Source organism: Phalaenopsis equestris, unplaced genomic scaffold (assembly GCF_001263595.1).
Source record: "Phalaenopsis equestris unplaced genomic scaffold, ASM126359v1 Scaffold000761, whole genome shotgun sequence".
Lineage (NCBI taxonomy): Eukaryota > Viridiplantae > Streptophyta > Magnoliopsida > Asparagales > Orchidaceae > Phalaenopsis > Phalaenopsis equestris.
Genome location: NW_018165201.1, coordinates 398,918 through 415,273, shown reverse-complemented (window position 1 = coordinate 415,273; position 16,356 = coordinate 398,918). Strand labels below are relative to the sequence as shown.

The following is a 16,356-nucleotide window of genomic DNA, read 5'->3' as shown; positions in this document are numbered from 1 at the left end:
TTTTTATTGATTTAGAAAAAGCTTACGATAAGGTTCCAAGAGATATCCTTTGGAGAGTTCTCGAGAAGAAATGTGTTGATTTGACTTATATTCAAGTCATTAAAGATATGTATACTAGAGCTGTTACTTGTGTTCAAACTGAAGGAGGATTGACAAAATATTTTCCTATTTCTGTTGGTTTACATCAGGGATCGACTTTAAGCCCATATCTTTTTGCTTTAGTTATGGATTGTCTTACTGGATATTTACAGGAGGATGTACCTTGGTGTATGCTTTTTGCTGATGATATTCTCCTCGTGTATAAAACGAGAGAAAAAGCCCAGGAAAAACTTGAATTATGGAGGTCTACATTGGAGTCTAAAGGCCTTCGTTTAAGTAGAACTAAAACTGAATACATGGAATGTAATTTTAGTAGTAATAGCTCTAGTGACAGAAGTGTGACTTTGGGTGATCAAATTATTAAAAGGTGTGAACGATTTAGATATCTTGGGTCCGTTGTCCAAAGCGATGGTGATATAGATGGGGATGTTAATAGTAGAATTCAAGTTGGTTGGTTGAAGTGGAGGAATGCTTCGGGCCTTTTGTGTGATAGAAAAGTACCGCTAAGGCTGAAAGGAAAATTTTATAAGATGGTGGTGAGACCTGCAATGCTCTATGGCGCTGAATGTTGGCCTTTAAAAGAGAAGCATAATAATAAGTTAAGTGTTGCCGAGATGAGAATGATTAGGTGGATGAGTGGCTTTACACTTAGAGACAAAATGCGGAATGAATATATTCGTGATACGGTTGGTGTAGCTCCTGTGACAGACAAAATTAGAGAAAGTTGCCTTAGATGGTTTGGTCATATTAAACGTCGACCATTAGATGATCCGATTAGGAGAGTAGATGTTTTAAATTCAACTTGTGTTAAGAAAGGCAGAGGTAGACCTAGGAAGACTTGGGCTTATTGTATTAAAAATGATCTTAATTTACTAGAACTAAATGAAAATATGACACTAAATAGGACGCAATGGAGAAAAAGGATTGATGTAGTCGACCCCACGTAGTGGGATTAAGGCTTTGTTGTTGTTGTTGTTACTGTTGTTTGGCTTGATTTAAGTTAAAATCATGGCTAAATCTTGTTAATAGCATGCTACCAAACACCGCCTTAGGATATATGTCATGACTCAAAAAAGAAGCGTCCAAACCAATATGACTAGGAGAAAACTAAATAAGCTGATGTAAAAATAGGATCCTACATATTTTCAACATATGTACTTTAAAGTTTTGCCATACACCAATAGTACTAAGATAAAATCTAGGCGGTGGCCATTCAAACAAAAATCATGGAGCACCATCAAGAGTTGTATAAAATTGAGCTCAACCAATCAAAAATCTAGATTATCATAAGTTAAAAACAGTGGCACTCTAGCCTACAAATCTATAGAGTTATGATTTCTTTTGAGGGTCGATAGGCTCCATCGAGTTGGTAAAAATCTTCATTCTCTTTTATGATACTATGAGAAACAGATGATACAACATAAAGTATAATCAATGGCTCTAATAAGTCATTTATGTACGTGTAAATATGGTATGAATGCTTTAAAATGTTTTAGCATTTTCATGTATTGGTTCTCATTCTTTGCATTTTTTTTGTTTATGAACTCTATTGCTTACTTATCATTGTTAACTAATTTTGTTACATAAATTTTGACAAGTGACTTACCCAATTAATACAATATTATAATTATTATGAGAACAACTAGTTAATCGTGCAACTTAGGTTTTTCTTGCACTTTATTAAGCATATTGCATGGCCTACTCCATTTGATGTTTTAGAAAATTGGTTTGGTCAGTTTTTTTATAGCTTTGTTTTCAAGACCACCATTTGGATACTATTTTCTTGGTGATTTCCTTTTTTTTTTTTTTTGGTGGTGGAAACTGCTGCCGCTTACAACCATGTCTGCTAAAATGTGTTAATTGTAAGAAAATCATTGTCCAACATTTTCAAAAATAAAAATATTAATAATGCATACAACAGCTTCACAAAAAATTGTGTTCCAGCAAAAACTCTCCAACTATCTTTATGAAAAGCTACCAATCATCTCAAAACAACCCTTGGTTTTTGCAAAGCCCTTATCAATTTTGACATGTCATGGGGTTATATAATAAAAATTTATGTCTCCTCCTAAGGAAATTATTAAAGTAGTTAAATTTAATTATTTTATGGATGAATTACTTTCACGTTACTTTATTTATATGCTTTGACCGTATTTTTGGTGGAATCACTATTTTAATCATATGATATTCACTTGATTTATGATTAAAATCATCCAGGCCCGCTGGGTAGGTCGACATTTGACAACCACTTTTCCTCTAATTGTACCATAGAACCCAAATATTATTCCATCAACCGTCCACGCTGGAAAATAAAAGAGAGTGCTTCTATCACTTTGCTAATAAGTTGGTTGGAAAGCATAAATTAATAAAACCTATTAATGGCAAAGATCTATGATCCCTCACATAATATGTATTAATTCCATTATTGCCAACGCACATAATGACACTAAATTGGTCCTTGTATTTATGTGAAACAAAATGAAAGAATACTAAAAAGCGATGGAAAAGGAACCATCCTTGTTGCCAAATTCATTATGGGTCCTTATTGATGAACACCTTGCTTTATCTACTTCCTGACCTATTAAATTTGCCTACGAATGACTAAAACATTTCCTTGAACATGCAATTTATGGACAAGAGGATGAATTAACCTTGTAGGGAGAGAAAGGTAAACAGGAAAGGTAATGGGTTGAATATAATAAAAGACACAGAAGAAGAGCTTTTTAATTAACATCTTGGGACGAGTGAGATGTCCTAATTCTTAGAAATTACACCTAGATAGATTTCAGGATGTGTGGTTCCCGTGAAGAGAGAAGAAAGGCACACTAAAGGAACGATTCAAATTTTAATTCATAATTTGAATGAAGATTAAAAGCAATCAAATGATAAGTTTACATTTACAATCACACTAATTTAAAATCCATATCAAGATAAATCCAAAAAATCCAAATATAGAATTTAAAAGATAATTCAAAAAATAATTTCATTAAAATGAAATAAAATTGCTAGAAAAAACACAAAAATACAGGAAGAAAATCAGAAAAGACGAAAATCTAAAAATATGAATATTTAGTATTGCATCCTTTTGCAAAAGTTATAGGAACTCAGAAAAGACTACATAATGTATTGTACTAATGTGTAAAGCGATTGTCGGATTTTAAGAATTTCTATTTTTTGTATTATTTTTGTTTTTAGTATCCTCTATTTCAAAATTTTTCTACTATTGGTAATTTTTTATTTATGTTTCCTTAATATCTAGCACGGGAATTTTGTTGTTGATTTTGTGTCTTTGGCCTTCCACCGGCTATTTATCTTGGAAACTTTCCTATGATATTGAAGAGCAATAATTACTTTTCCTTCTCCCAAAATATAAATGGTATTAGAGCTAGAATTCCTACAGTAGAAGTGGCAAACCAATTTTCGAAGCTTTGAATTTCTCCCACTCACAACCAAAGCTTCAGTTTTCTCCCGATTGCGACCAAATTTGCTCTGAAACTCCCTACAAGGAACACGCGATCGTGAGCATGCTAGTGAAATGATAACTCAGAAAAGAAGCCACTTGTGACCCTTCGCTTACAATGTGGTTTCATCTCGAAAAGATGCTTTGAAGGCGCGATTGCAGTAGGAGCTCCTTGAGGTTGTTTATATTTTTTCCATTGCATCAAAACACGTGATTGATGTAGGAGCTCCTCGAGGTTGTTTGTATCATTTCCATCGCAACCAAATGAGCAATTGATCTCCCATCACAACCAAGCCAACACTTGAAGCACTACTCATTGGTTTCCCCTCGAGGTAGTTATTGATCGTGCTTTTGCCTCAAGGTAGTCATTGCTCGTGTTTTCTCCCTCTAATTTTGATGATACCATATAAGTCAGCAATGATGACTAGAATTCAAATAAATCTTACCTCCTCCACCTATTCCAATAAAATCAAAACCACTTAGCCTCATCCTATAGCCCCCTTCATGCATGTATCTGCTAATTATTATTCCCATAATTGAGTCCCTTATCTCACCTATAGAACTCGATTGACACAACTTTTTCGAGTATGCTCAACCCATAAAATTGACAATTTACAGAATAGGAAAAATTAATGGTGAAATTTCGATATGTTGTTCATGACCTAATTTGAAAAAAAGATGGTTTGAATATTCTCTTGGTATGGCTTGGCTCATCAACTTCATGCAACATGTCTTCCGAAGGCCGCACCAATTTCTCCCCTTTGCTCAAGATATTTGGGAAGTCATTCAAAATTTTTATTCAAACTAGGAGAATTCTTCCCAAATTTCTTAGTTGAAAACTCTAACGCTGGAAATCCAAAAAGAATGATCATGATGTTACTACTGATTACAATGAGATGGTAACATTATGGTAGGATCTTATTCAATGTTATGATGATGTTTGGGAGAATTCAAATGATTATGCCCATCTTGAGAAGAGAGGAAACAATCAGATCTACATGTTTTTAGTTGGCCTTCACCGGAATTTTAAAAAATTTAAGGTCGCATTTTTGGTAGAGAACCACTACCTTCTATTTAAGAATTTTTCTGGGTGTACGCACGAACGAAGAAAAAATCAAGTTGTGGAACACTGAATCTCCTTTAACAATGAATAGGAGAACTCGGCTTTTATATCAAACAGTGTTGATACCCACAAAAACAAGCTTCAGATATCATTGTGTGAGCATTGAAAAAAAAAAGACGACATACGAAAGAGATATGTTGGAAGCTTCATAATAAACCTACAAATTGACACTAAATATTCAAACGAAAAGGTCGAGCCCATCAAGCCACTAGTGAAAAACCTAAAAAGCCTTCTACAAACTTGGATGCAGTCCCATTTACCTAGAAATAATTAGAGCACCTGCAAAAACTACTTCAATATACAACATTATCTGACTCCATCTTGTTCTTCAATACAAAATGATAACTCTTTAGTCACTGCATTATTAGGTATTATTTTTAATTGTATTCATTATTAGATAATTGTAACCGATCATATGACTTGTTGCTCTAAATTGTTCTCATCCAATAGACCACGTACAAGCAATGCCAAAATTGTTGATGGTTCCGCCTCGATAATTGTAAAAATAGGAACTGTCAAACTCTGTTGTTAGCTCTTCAGTATGTATTCCATATTTCCAATTTGTATTGTAACTTGTTGTCCATTAGTAAAATTACTTCTGACAATTGATGTAAAGATAATATCTACCCTTCTTGTTGTGAGTTTCAAGATTTGATCATTGGGATGATTATTGACAATGCTAAGAAAAAAGATGAACTTGACTCAAATAGACAATATAGAAGTACTTGATTTAGTTCTAGTTTTATTTCCAAAAACAACAATATTTTGTTATGGTTTTAAAGATTAGGTCATCCTAATTTTCAATATTTAAAATACTCATTTTTCAATTTAATTAAGAAAAAAATTCATCATCTTTTCAACGTGAAGTTTGCCAAATTACTAAATATTATCATGCATATTTTCCTCCCCAAATCTACAAACAAACTACACAGTTTACTCTAATTCGTAATGATATTATGGTTCTTGTAACTTAAGTATTCTATAAATAAATGGTTAATGACATTTACAATAGATTAAATAAGATTAAGTTAGGTTTATTTAATGAAAGAAAAACCGTAAGTCGAAATAATTTTCAAAATCTTTTACACTATAGTACAAACACAATTTCGAAAAATTATTCACATATTTGAGATTCATAATGGCCAATAAAATTTCATAAAATACATTGGGTCAATTTTCTTTCACAAAAAAATAATAATACTTTCAAAATTGTTTCGTCACTCTATAACAAATTAATGTGCATGAAAGAAAGGACAAACACGTATTTGAAGTGGCTCGAGCTTTGTTGTTTACTAATCATGTGTTAAAAAATCTTTAGGAAAGTCGTTATTACTGTTACAATTCTCATAAATAAAACACCCAATATAATTTTAAACATTGAAACACATTTTGATATTTTCCATAAAAAATTTTACCCAGCAAATCTGCTCACTTATTTATCTTTAAAGATATTTAAGTGTAATGCATTTGTTCACCATAATAGTGATAATCAAGGACAAATTGAATCCCAAGCCAAAAAAAATGTGCATTTGTTAGCTATGCACTCACTCAAAAGGAGTATAAATATTTTGATCATATCTTTAAAAAAACATTTGTTACCATAAATGTCACATTTTTTTTTTGAATTACAACCCTTTCATGTCCCATCTTCAAAATGAACAAAATAAAGATTTGAATACTATTTTTCAGAAAGTTTTTCAAATCGAAGTTATACAAAATAATACCCCTTCAATCTCAATTGTTCAACCTGAAAATCCAAGCTATATTATATCAAAAGAAAGTGGGCCAAGTCCTTAAGATATGTAAGATAAGTTAGCACTTTTTACAGTGTCATCTCATGATATTCATGATTCTATAAACACCAACAAAGAGTAAATAGACAAAAGAGCTAATGATGTTATTTACTTGCACCAGAGGACAACTCAAAAGAGAGATTTTACGAATCGTTTGCACTACACAGTCATTTGCACTACCCAGAATCCGAACCCTCACGTAATGTCCTCACTGAGTCTTTGCCCCATGTTCAGTGCACTTCATTTTCGAGTTCTGAGTTTTTTAATCCTGAATCTGAGTCTACTTCTAATCCTAACTCTTAAGGATTCTAGGTTTCTCATTACCGCTTGTAAGATAATGAGGACTTGCACCCAACATCCACTATTCATTATGTCATAATAAAACCTCACTCATTTTCTATGTTCTTACGTCATAATTACCTTGCAAGGAGATCCTAACATTGTGCAGGATGCTGTGAAAATTCCTATGTAGAAGGATAATGTCTTCGAAAAGATGATAACTCTAGAAAAAATTAGTTGGTGGGAATTGGTTGATATACTTCGAGTGTAGATAATGGTTGTTTATAATCAAGTATAATTCCAATGACTCTCTCGAACAATACAAGGCTCGACTAGTTGTCAAGGGATTCACTCCGTCGCAAATCAAAACTCTGTAAGAGTTCTTCTATCACTCGCAATTAATCTTGATTAGATATAAAAAAATGCACTCCTCAATGGGGACTTAGAGAAAAAGTCTACATTGATGCATCTAAGAAGTTTGGCACAAAGGCGTGTAAAGTAAAAAAAAAGTTATGCAGATTGAAGCAGTCACTGCAAGCATGGTTTTAGAAATTTATTTTCTTTGTTAAAGGTCGGATATACTTAAAGCAAGGAGATCATACATATTCTTCAGATATTCAAAGGATGGGAAACTATATTGATTGTGTATGTGAACGATATAATTCTCACCAAAGATAATGTAAATGAGATGAACCATTTGAAGACATCTCTCTCAACAGTTATCGAGACCAAGAACATAGGACCTATGAGGTATTTCCTTGGCATAGAGGTTGCTCGATTGAAGAAATGATTATTGTTTCCCAATGGAAGCATGTTCTTGATCTCCTAAAGGAAATTGGAATGAGTAGGTATAGGCTTGTAGACACTTCAATTGATCCCAATCAAAAACTAGGAGATGGGAAGAAATGTGATCCAGTCAATACAATTTGGTATCAAAAGTGAGAAAATTGATATACATATCACACACACAACCATATATTGCACTTGTTGTGAGTTTGGTAAGTCAACATATGCATTCACCAAATGAGAAACATCTTGAAATGGTTAATAGAGTTCTCGAATATTTAAAAAGGACACCAGGTAAAGACTTATATTTTCAGAAGACCACATAATGAAACATGGAGGCAAAGACTAATGCACATTTGGTGGAATCAATTATTAACAAGAGATCAACATCCAAATATTATACTTTATGTCTAGGAAAATATGCTTACATGGTAAAGTAAGAAATAGAATGTGTTTGTGAGGCGCAGTGTCGAGGTATAATATAGAGCTATGGCTAATTGGGTATGAGAGATTATGGTGAAGAGAGCTCTTGAAGAGAGTTATGGATCCCGATGAACATGCCAATGAAGTTGTACTTTGGCAATAAAGTTTTCATAAACATTGCAGAAAATCCAGTGCAACATGATCGCACAAAAGATATGGAGATTGACAGGCACTTCATAAAAGAGAAGAATGATTATGGAGTTACTTGAATGACTTTAATCCCAACTACGCAGCAAATAACAAATATCTTCACGACGAGACTCTTTACCTAGTTTTGAGCTCTTTGTAAGCAAGTTCTAAAGGATAAATATCTATGCTCTAACTTGAAAGAAGTGTCTGATTTTTAGGAATTTCTACTTTTAGTATTTTTTTATTGTAATATTTACTATTTTTAGAATTTTTTTACTATTGGTAATTTCTTATTTCTATTTCTTTTTTTCTACCATGAAGATTTTTGTAGCAAATTTTATTTCCTAATTTGATTGAATTCCCCTGTTATTTATCTTGTAAACGTTTCTTATGAAATTGAAGAGGAATATTTTTTTCTCCTTCTCCCAAAAACTACAGCGACATTAGGCTTGTGGGCCATGAGCCAGGAAACAAAATTAAATGGAATCCTCTAGCTTTTATTTAGCATTGTTTGAGACATTTTTTGTGGATTTAGCCTTCGATATTTCATGTGAGATGAGGTTGTGTTTGCAACCAAGTCATCGGATGATTTGCTTATCTTCCATGTATTTTTTCAAGGCCCAACAAATGTTGGAAACTCATAGTTTCAAATCTTATTAGCAAAAAACTGAGCACATTTTCTCAGTTCATTAGACGACAACAGAAGAGAAAAACAAAACCTACAATTTACTCCCATGGAAAATTAAACTGCATCACTTAAGATATGAAAATACTGCTTTTACTTCAATCAAGACTCAGGTAGAGTTGTTCATTTTAATGAAATTTGAAATAAAAAATTTCCTATATATGTATCTGGAATTGGGTAGTTTTGCGGCTCGTTAGGCTACCATGTTTGTACACTGAACAAATCATTCCAAATATAATGATCACGTGGTGTACGAAGTTTTAATTTTTACAAAAATATTTTCTAGGGCTTATTCAAAAATGTTTGAAATCTATGTCCACAAGCATGACATAAGAAACTCATCCTGAAGGCTTTTCCTTCCTCTCTTTTTTCCATTTTTTTAAACTTAAATAAATAGTTAATGTATATCTTTATCAGGTAAAGGGTGACTGTACTTTCCCCGGATAAATGCATCCCACATAAATTACACAATTCAAGGCATGCATCTACCTAAGGCACGGAGGAAACAAAATGAGGCATGGCATGTGCATCGATGGAAGTGAGGTAAACCTTTCAATAAGACATAAATCTCCAACTTTATGGTTTATGTTTTAAAAAGGTTAATTTGTAAGTTAAAAATATCTAATTAAGCCTATTTATTTAAATCAAAACCTTCTTTTTTTAAAAAAACGCCTTGAACAACTTTGAAATCTGATCTCCAACTTGTGGCTTTCAGAAATAAAGAATAATACTTTGGATTACAATAAAGCATTGCTAACAAAGTAAAATTTTCCCTTGATGACTTTTAGCATTTATTAGTTATGTTTTTTAAAATTTATATACTATGCTAATTGTGCTTATTCAAAAATTACTTGGGTAGTGAATTCAATTTGGTGATGACATTCTTGAATTACAAAGATTTGCCCATCATCATGGTGCAAGCTAAATTAAAGAATGTATAAATAAGCTCATATCAAGAGAAGAAACCACTTAACCACCTTAAAAATAAACTCATTGGTTTATATTACGTACGATAAGAAATTAAAGATACATTTAAAGAAGACAATTGTAAGGTATGAAAAAATTCATTAGTAATGATGTTTCATCGATTGATGAAAGAGTTTAGGAAAGTGCAAATGTAGTTCCACAATCAAAATTACAAGGAGAAGAACTCAAATGTTAACTTATTCAATGGAGGAAAAAACAAGATGAAAACAATGTTAACTTACTTTTTCATTAATTTAATTGTTTTACTTTGAGGCTTATTATCTTGATGATGCTTATTATTATTAAATACTTCTTGTAGAAATTCACATGCAATATAACATTATCATACAAGAGCATCTTGTTTAATAGTTTTGCTCTTTCTAAAGGAAAAATTAGTCAGTTAAATTTTATAAAATCAAGTAATCCCAATCATACGTATCTTATGGCAACTAAAAAATATGTTTTAGACTTTAAAAGCAATATAAATTCAATAAAAAAAATTAAAATTTTAAAAACTTATCACAAAAAATAAATTTCATCAATTTCATTATAATGGAGTTAAAATAAAATTAGTAAAGAATTAGATTACCAAAAAATCAAAAAATGTATATAAATTCCAAGAATACCCCCATTTTTTATACCTTTAATATCAATTTTCATTACTTCTGATTGTGGGATTGTTTAAACACCAATTAAAAGAGTTAAGGGACCATTTTTGTACTTTATCAAAGTCAGGACTAGAAAGATCCCCCATAAACAGTCATAGGATCATTTTAGCACTCTTTATTACCAATATTAGTGCAAAACATGGATCAAAAATAGTTTCTGAATTTTTAGCATTTTTTAGATTATTCCTATCTTTGAATAACTTTTACAGCTTATTTCATATTTAAGATTATCTTATATTTAAAATAGATGAAACTATTTTAGAACTTATCTTGATACTTGATTTGTGTTTTGAATTAATTTGATTTTAAATTTACCCCTATTTCTGAAAATAAGGATTTGATTATATGTAAACAAATTATGTAATCATAAAACTTATTTTTACTAGAGTCCCCCTATTCTCCTCTATTTCCTTTATCTTTTCTTTCCTCCCTCTTCCATTAATCCCTTACTCTCTTCATTGATATAAAAAATCTTCACTCTAAGAATAATTCCTCCAAACCAGGTCATCTCTCCTCCTAAAAAAATGCAAAGATGGAAACTCCTACCCAACCAATCCTCGCATTCTCTATCTATCTCAATCTCTATCTATCTCAATCTCTATCTATCTCAATCCCTATCTATACAATACCAATTCATTCTTCCTCCATAAAGAGCAAAAAGAAAGATTAGGCCATTGAAAGACAGTCAACTAAAGATGGAAGACAACAATCAAAAAAAAATTTCATCAATAACGGCACCTTATCAATGTAGCATCATTAAAAAAATTTCTTCTATATTAGGTTCAAGTGACACAGGATGAAAAAAAAATTCAATATAACTGAGAACTCACAAACGCAAACACTTGGTAACCAAGTTAACAAAGTAAAAGCAAACTCAAGAACCACAGAAAAACAAACTCAAAAAAGGTCTTCATCTTTGCTAAATAATCAATTTAACCATCAAGTTTTAAAAAATAGCATTTCTGCACAGAAAGTGTATTAGAGCACAAAACCATTTCAATAAAATAAAGATCAGCCCCATTAGAAGAATCTGATGAAGAAATTTTACATCTTTAGAGAAAAAAAAAAGGATCTAGAACATAAACACAATGAGAGTTCTAAGGTTAAGAAAATAAAAATTGAACTGCAAAATGAAATATTAGCAGAGAAAATCAAACACTCAGCGAAATCAGCGCCTACAGCAACTCTTTCTGGATACCAGCAATTATAGGGACCAACGCCACCTATTGAACTATTCTTCATTCATAATTTGTGATGAATAGAGTGACGAGAAGTTAGATTTACCGAAACAAGTTCAAAATAACATAGTGACAAGGTAATCATTGAAATTTCGACATAACACTGAAGAGATTTTTAAATTTTAACAAAGCAAAAAAACCATGGCTTCTCAAATTATAGCTACTAACTACATCTAGTATTGTCATATTATCATCATAGTTATATGAAATACTATTAGTAAATATTTATGATAATTAAATATCAAATTTGAGTATCTACTAAAAATTACTATTACAATATATGATCATTATAGTTTATCTCCAAATAATAACAAATCCTATAAACACAAGCAATCAGTATCACATGTTTACTAAACTGTTTCCCTGAAATTAAGTAATAAGAACTCTAATCATGTTTCCTCAATTTCTGGAAACCAAATAATTCACCAATGAAAACAAGTCCATTCAAACATGTTATTGTTGGTTTTTCATTTTCTTAAGGAAAGCAAAATATAAAGCAGCTTATATGCACAACCTACGAAACACTAACAGCACAAAAAATAAAAGGTCAACTTACGAATTACACGTATTTTGGAGATCTTGCAAAGAGAGACTAGAAGTTGCATTTTGGGAAGCAGTTTGATACTTCTGAACAACATTGCCAAGATGACTAACCTGTGCACACGGATATCACGAAAAAGGCCATTCACTTGTGCATCATCAAAAGAAAGGGTTAAGTGTAAAAATAGTCCCCTGATTGATCATACAGGTCCATGGTAGTCCCAGACTTCAATAAAAGTGTCAAATTAGTTCCCAAACCTCTTAAACTGAAGTTGAAATAATCCAAAAATGAAGACAATTTCAGCCCATATTACAAACATCAAGGGACTATTTTGACATTTTTTTCTCTCAAAAGCATCTGATAATATGTTTTTGAAGCCAAATAAAGAAACATATGAATTCCTAGCGACAAAAGTCTAACATTGTAGCAAACGTTATACCTGGGGTATTATCAATCTTCGGGGAATGAGTTCCTCGTGCCTTCTAGCGCAAAACTCCCATGAAGCAATCTAGATTTTCACACAAACAAATAACTTTCTAAATATTTAATTTTCAGTATGAAATGCTGTAGAATTGCGTGTTTAAAACCTGACACATACCTTTAGATCTGAATTGAAAACAATACGTAATTGACCATCGCGCACAACACGCAATTGCTCAAATACACTCTCCTGGACAGCTTTAGCGTAATCTAGGACAATTTGACCGGATGAATTATGAGACTCGCCAGGCATGTCGACATAAAGAAGTTCCTCTAAAGTACCACTGGCATATTTAATTTGCAATAGCCTTGGTAAAACCTCCACAGTCGCTTCTAAAAATATAGCAGGACAGAAGGAATGGTTAAGTAAACTGCATTTAAAAATAAATAAATAATATGAATAAGCTATGCAGCCATAAGTGGTTGGAATGATAATTATTTCCTATATCTGAGTCAGGACATTATAAAAATACATACCAAAACCGCGACCAGGCTTACGCTTGCATAATTCACAATGCCACGCATCCTGAAAATTCAAAACATACATTAAGTCTAGAAATGCAATATCTATCCATCTATATATATATATATATATAGCAAGATGTGAAAAATAAATGGCATAGATAAGCAGAAGCAACATCTAATTTCATTCCATTAAAACAAAAGTCAACAAATAAATTTAAAAAAATACAACACCATCAGTTATTATTTCATATTTTAAGGCATTATTTTGTGCTATTCATAAACGAGGCATTTACATACATACCAACCAATTACTATGTATTTACACATCTAACACCTTAACTTCAATTTTTACATGTATACCCCCCAAAATCTTTCATTAAAGTCAAAAATACTACCATTTTAATTTTTAAAAAGGGAAATAAAATTTCATTTATGATAAGGCGGTATGTATGTAAAAATTGAAGTTTAGGAGTTAGATATGTACATACATAAGAATTGAGAAGTATGTATGTAAATCTTCGTTCATAAAAATATGTCGTACCTGTGGAAAAACACCAGTAGTCTGCCTACCACTTCCATAAAGAGAAACACACCATCTCTTCTTAGCATTCGGAGCAAAGAAATCTGAAACAAACTTCCTCCAAAATTCAATATTGTTATCCTGGATTTAACAATAAAAATATTGATTAAATTCTTGTGCAGGTTTGCATAAGAGAAAACCAATCATAAAATCAGCATCTTAGACAATACCCCTAAACTATAAACTGCAAAATAGAATCCTCTTAAAGATAAAAGCGAAATTTACATACATAGCACACAAGTCTTATGTACTTACATATCACACGCAAATACATTCATATTTACATACATTGCACTTTAGTTCTTTAATACTATGCATGAAAAGGCATATTTGACTTTTGAAAAGTGGTAATAGTGCTATGTTTTTATGTGATATTAAAGAATTGAGTGCTGTGTGGGGATATGAAAGTTTAGTTGAGAGATAAGTAAATAGATAAGAATTGTGTGCCATGTATGTAAAAGCCCCAAGATAAATTTAACATACTTTTGGCCTGCATTGTTGGCGATACATATAATGTGTCAAACGCCTTGCAGACATTCCAGGCTCATATGTTGTTGTTTTCATTTGAGGTCTGAGTGGAAGACCGTGTTGCAGCTGCTGCTGCAGCTGTGCTCGTTGAGGAAGCGACTTAAAAAGCTGTTGCTGTTGTTGGATCTGTAATATCCGTTGCTGCTGCAAAAGGTTCATTTGTGCGGCGGCATTTGCGCCATGAGGCGTCGACCTCGACATTTGTAACAGTTGCTGCGGTGAATGTTGTTGTTGATGTTGCTGTAAGAACATCGAAGAATCTGTGTGCTGATGTTCCAACTTCACTGGAACTAAACTCTGCACCGACTGGAGCTGCTGAGGCTCTATTTTAACAGGACTGATACCTCTCATGGTCTGCAATGGCTGACCGGAGACACTATGATCACTAGAGCCAGCGCCAATTTGCTGCTCCAGCTTAACCTGGGGGATACCACCAACATTTCCAAGCCCAGCTCTCTGCTGACTGTGAGGAACCGAAAGCTGCTGAGAGAAGTTCTGAATCAAATCATGTTGTTGAGGTTGAGAATGAGGATGAGAGTGATCAGGCACCATTTGGTTTGCCGAAGTGCTTTGCAAATGTTGTCCCTGTAAAGGACCACTTTGTGAAGGAAAGGAGAGAGGGTCATGGTCTGCAGAACCGACAATATCCAGAGAGCTGTTGGCCATGCCTCCTCGCTGCTGAGAATTCATTTGCTGGGCAGAAATCCCAGCAGCACAGCTGGGAACTCCATTTCCGAATGAATGATTGAGAAGAGAAGATACGTTGGAGATGCCTCCAAACATTGCCATGGCATTACCATTGGCAACGCCATTAAATTGTGCCCTCTGGGAAACCAGAGAAGAAAAAGGCTGCTGAGTAGGAATGGAGCCCGGCTGCCCTCCGAGCAAACCAGAGTTTGTTCTCAGAAGAGAAGAAGGCATGGGTTGGGCACCACCAACTCCAGTCGGAGGTCCTGAAGGCACCATTCTTTCACAGAGACGGCGGTAACCCACGTGTGCAAAGAAACAGTAGAGCTAGATTGAGCTATCAAAGCACTGAAAAAAGACGCCAACTCTATCTGTGCCAAAAACTCATTTTCCCTTCAAGAATCAATCCGTATATCTGAGGAGACGAACAAAGAACAAAGATACCAAAGCACGTGATTCCCAAATTTCCCCTTTTATAATCCCTATCAATGAACCCGAAGCTTCTCAAAGCTCCCTCCTTTAACCTTGTCCCGCCACTTTTAGAAATCCCCTAATAGCAAAACTAATCGTATATTCACCCCGAAATGAATACAACAAGAATCAACCACCAAACGTGCGGTAAGCAAAATAATTAAAATTAGATCTTCCAGCCACACGTCGAATAAAGCAGTCGAAGCAAACATCAGAATCAATCATTCCCTTCTCTACTCCCCCCAGATCAAACCCCTGCATTCCCCCACCTCCCCTAATGTCCGCACATCCTATAAAAACTCGGAAACCCCAAAACCAAAAGCTCAATCCCAAATCTGCCGCCAGCAACCCAGCCGATCTAGCCCCGCAAATTCAACCCCGAAATCGCAATCCAGAGTTCCAATAAAACCAGTTCTTGCAAAACATATTACCTTGAAATGAAGATACCCAGCTCCAACTCAACATAACCCGAAAAACCTCCAATCAGCTCGAGCAGACAAACAACCATATGTTTCATTGACGAACAGTACCTAGTCCTCCTCCATGGCCTCTTCTGCTCCAGATTAAGCCGAGGATTCCTTCACACCCGTACGTCCTCTCTCCCCTTCTTCCTCTCCCTGGCCTCCAGCCTTGTCTCTTCAGCACCTCTCTCTCTCTCTCTCTCTCTCTCTCTCTCGCAAGGGGTAAGGGAATACAAGGGAGAGGGGCTTGAGAGAGAAAGGCTTGGACTCCTTGCGGACTTCAAACATATGAAATACAATTAAATGTCTGACAAATAATAGATATATATATATATATATATATATATTCTCTCCCATGGTTCCATGGCTGTGTATTGCTCCCGGTAATAGCCCGCTGCCACCGTCCAGAGTTGGAGTCCGTACAGGTTGCCTCC

General features: G+C 33.7%; 1 protein-coding gene across 1 annotated transcript in view; it reads right to left on the bottom strand.

Annotated features, from left to right (window-relative positions):
• Positions 1-16,191, bottom strand: part of LOC110030968 (transcriptional corepressor SEUSS) — a 39,466-nt gene extending 23,275 nt beyond the window's left edge. The window contains exons 1-6 of the mRNA XM_020733974.1: positions 14,259-16,191; positions 13,737-13,856; positions 13,208-13,256; positions 12,849-13,063; positions 12,690-12,758; positions 12,266-12,363 (exon numbers count right to left, since the gene is read on the bottom strand). Coding sequence (XP_020589633.1) covers positions 12,266-12,363; positions 12,690-12,758; positions 12,849-13,063; positions 13,208-13,256; positions 13,737-13,856; positions 14,259-15,269 — 1,562 coding nt within the window. The 5' untranslated portion in view covers positions 15,270-16,191. The remainder of the gene's footprint in view (positions 1-12,265; positions 12,364-12,689; positions 12,759-12,848; positions 13,064-13,207; positions 13,257-13,736; positions 13,857-14,258) is intronic.
• Between the last annotated feature and the right edge of the window lie 165 nt (positions 16,192-16,356).